The 1,153-nt window shown below is 66.6% G+C and overlaps 2 protein-coding genes across 2 annotated transcripts in view; one reads left to right on the forward strand and one right to left on the reverse strand.

The window, feature by feature from the left end:
- The window catches only part of PSMB9 (proteasome (prosome, macropain) subunit, beta type, 9), a 25,709-nt gene that overhangs the window by 10,202 nt on the left and 14,354 nt on the right, over nucleotides 1-1,153 (reverse strand). The gene's annotated exons all lie outside the window — the stretch shown is intronic.
- Nucleotides 114-1,153, forward strand: part of TAP1 (transporter 1, ATP-binding cassette, sub-family B (MDR/TAP)) — a 14,303-nt gene continuing 13,263 nt past the window's right edge. The window contains 1 exon segment of the mRNA XM_011968949.1: nucleotides 114-1,153. Coding sequence (XP_011824339.1) covers nucleotides 645-1,153 — 509 coding nt within the window. The 5' untranslated portion in view covers nucleotides 114-644.

Below are 1,153 nucleotides of genomic sequence, written 5' to 3' on the forward strand. Positions count from 1 at the left end.
CTATGCTGACTGCGGGTTGCAAGCGCTGGCTGCTAGAGGCTACCTCCCTACGTTCCCGTCGGTCTCTGCATTCACTTCTCCGCGCTTCCAGGGTCCCCTGGCCGGTACACCTCCTCCACCCCTGTGCCAACCCTCAAGCCCAGACCCATTACCCCGGTGTGGACTTCTCCTGCCCGGGGTAAGTCCCCGGTTGGTGCTCCTGCCCGCAGCATCCCTGCCAGGCGCCGCTCTCCTCGCCGCCTGGGGCACTGGTTTCGGACCTGGGACAGCGCGCAGCGCGCAGCCAACAGCCCCGCCCCTTCGCGGCGCCGCCAGGAGGCGCCCGGGTGCTGCTGTGCGCCTTTGCGCGCTGCGCGGCGGCTTTGCGCGCGGCGCTAACCTGTATAGGGCAGATCTGCCCGGAGACAAGTGACGAAACAGCCCCGCCCTGAGGCTGGGGTGGGAAAACTGGTGCTAGTGGGAAGGCAGGAGGCAGGGAGAGGCGGGAAGGGTGTGCGTGACGGAGAAAATTGGGCACCAGGGCTGCTCCCAAGATTCTCAGATCTGATTTCCACGCTTGCTCCCAAAATAGTCTGGGCAGGCCACTTTTGGAAGTAGGCGTATCTAGTGAGCAGGCGGCCGCTTTCGATTTCGCTTTCCCCTAAATGGCTGCGCTTCTCGCCAGCGCAGGATCAGACTGTTCCTGGGACTTTCCGAGAGCTCCGCCCTTTCTCCCTCCCCCAGCCGCCAGTAGGGGCGGACTCCGCGGTACCCAGAGCCTCAGGCCCCGCCGGAGCACGGAGAGTCCCAGGGCCGGCCGGGACCTGAACGGCGTCGGGGTGCCAATGGCTAGCTCTAGGTGCCCCGCTCCCCGCGGGTGCCGCTGCCTTCCTGGAGCTTCTCTCGCATGGCTGGGGACAGTACTGCTACTTCTCACCGACTGGGTGCTGCTCCGGACCGCGCTACCCCGCATATTCTCTCTGCTGGTGCCCACCGCGCTGCCGCTGCTCCAGGTCTGGGCGGTGGGCCTGAGCCGCTGGGCCGTGCTCTGGCTGGGGGCCTGCGGGGTCCTCAGGGCAACAGTTGGCTCCAAGAGCGAAAACGCAGGTGCCCAGGGCTGGCTGGCTGCTTTGGAGCCATTAGCTGCGGCACTGGGCTTGGCCCTGCCGGGACT

Source organism: Mandrillus leucophaeus, unplaced genomic scaffold (genome assembly GCF_000951045.1).
Source record: "Mandrillus leucophaeus isolate KB7577 unplaced genomic scaffold, Mleu.le_1.0 Scaffold867, whole genome shotgun sequence".
NCBI classification, from domain to species: domain Eukaryota; kingdom Metazoa; phylum Chordata; class Mammalia; order Primates; family Cercopithecidae; genus Mandrillus; species Mandrillus leucophaeus.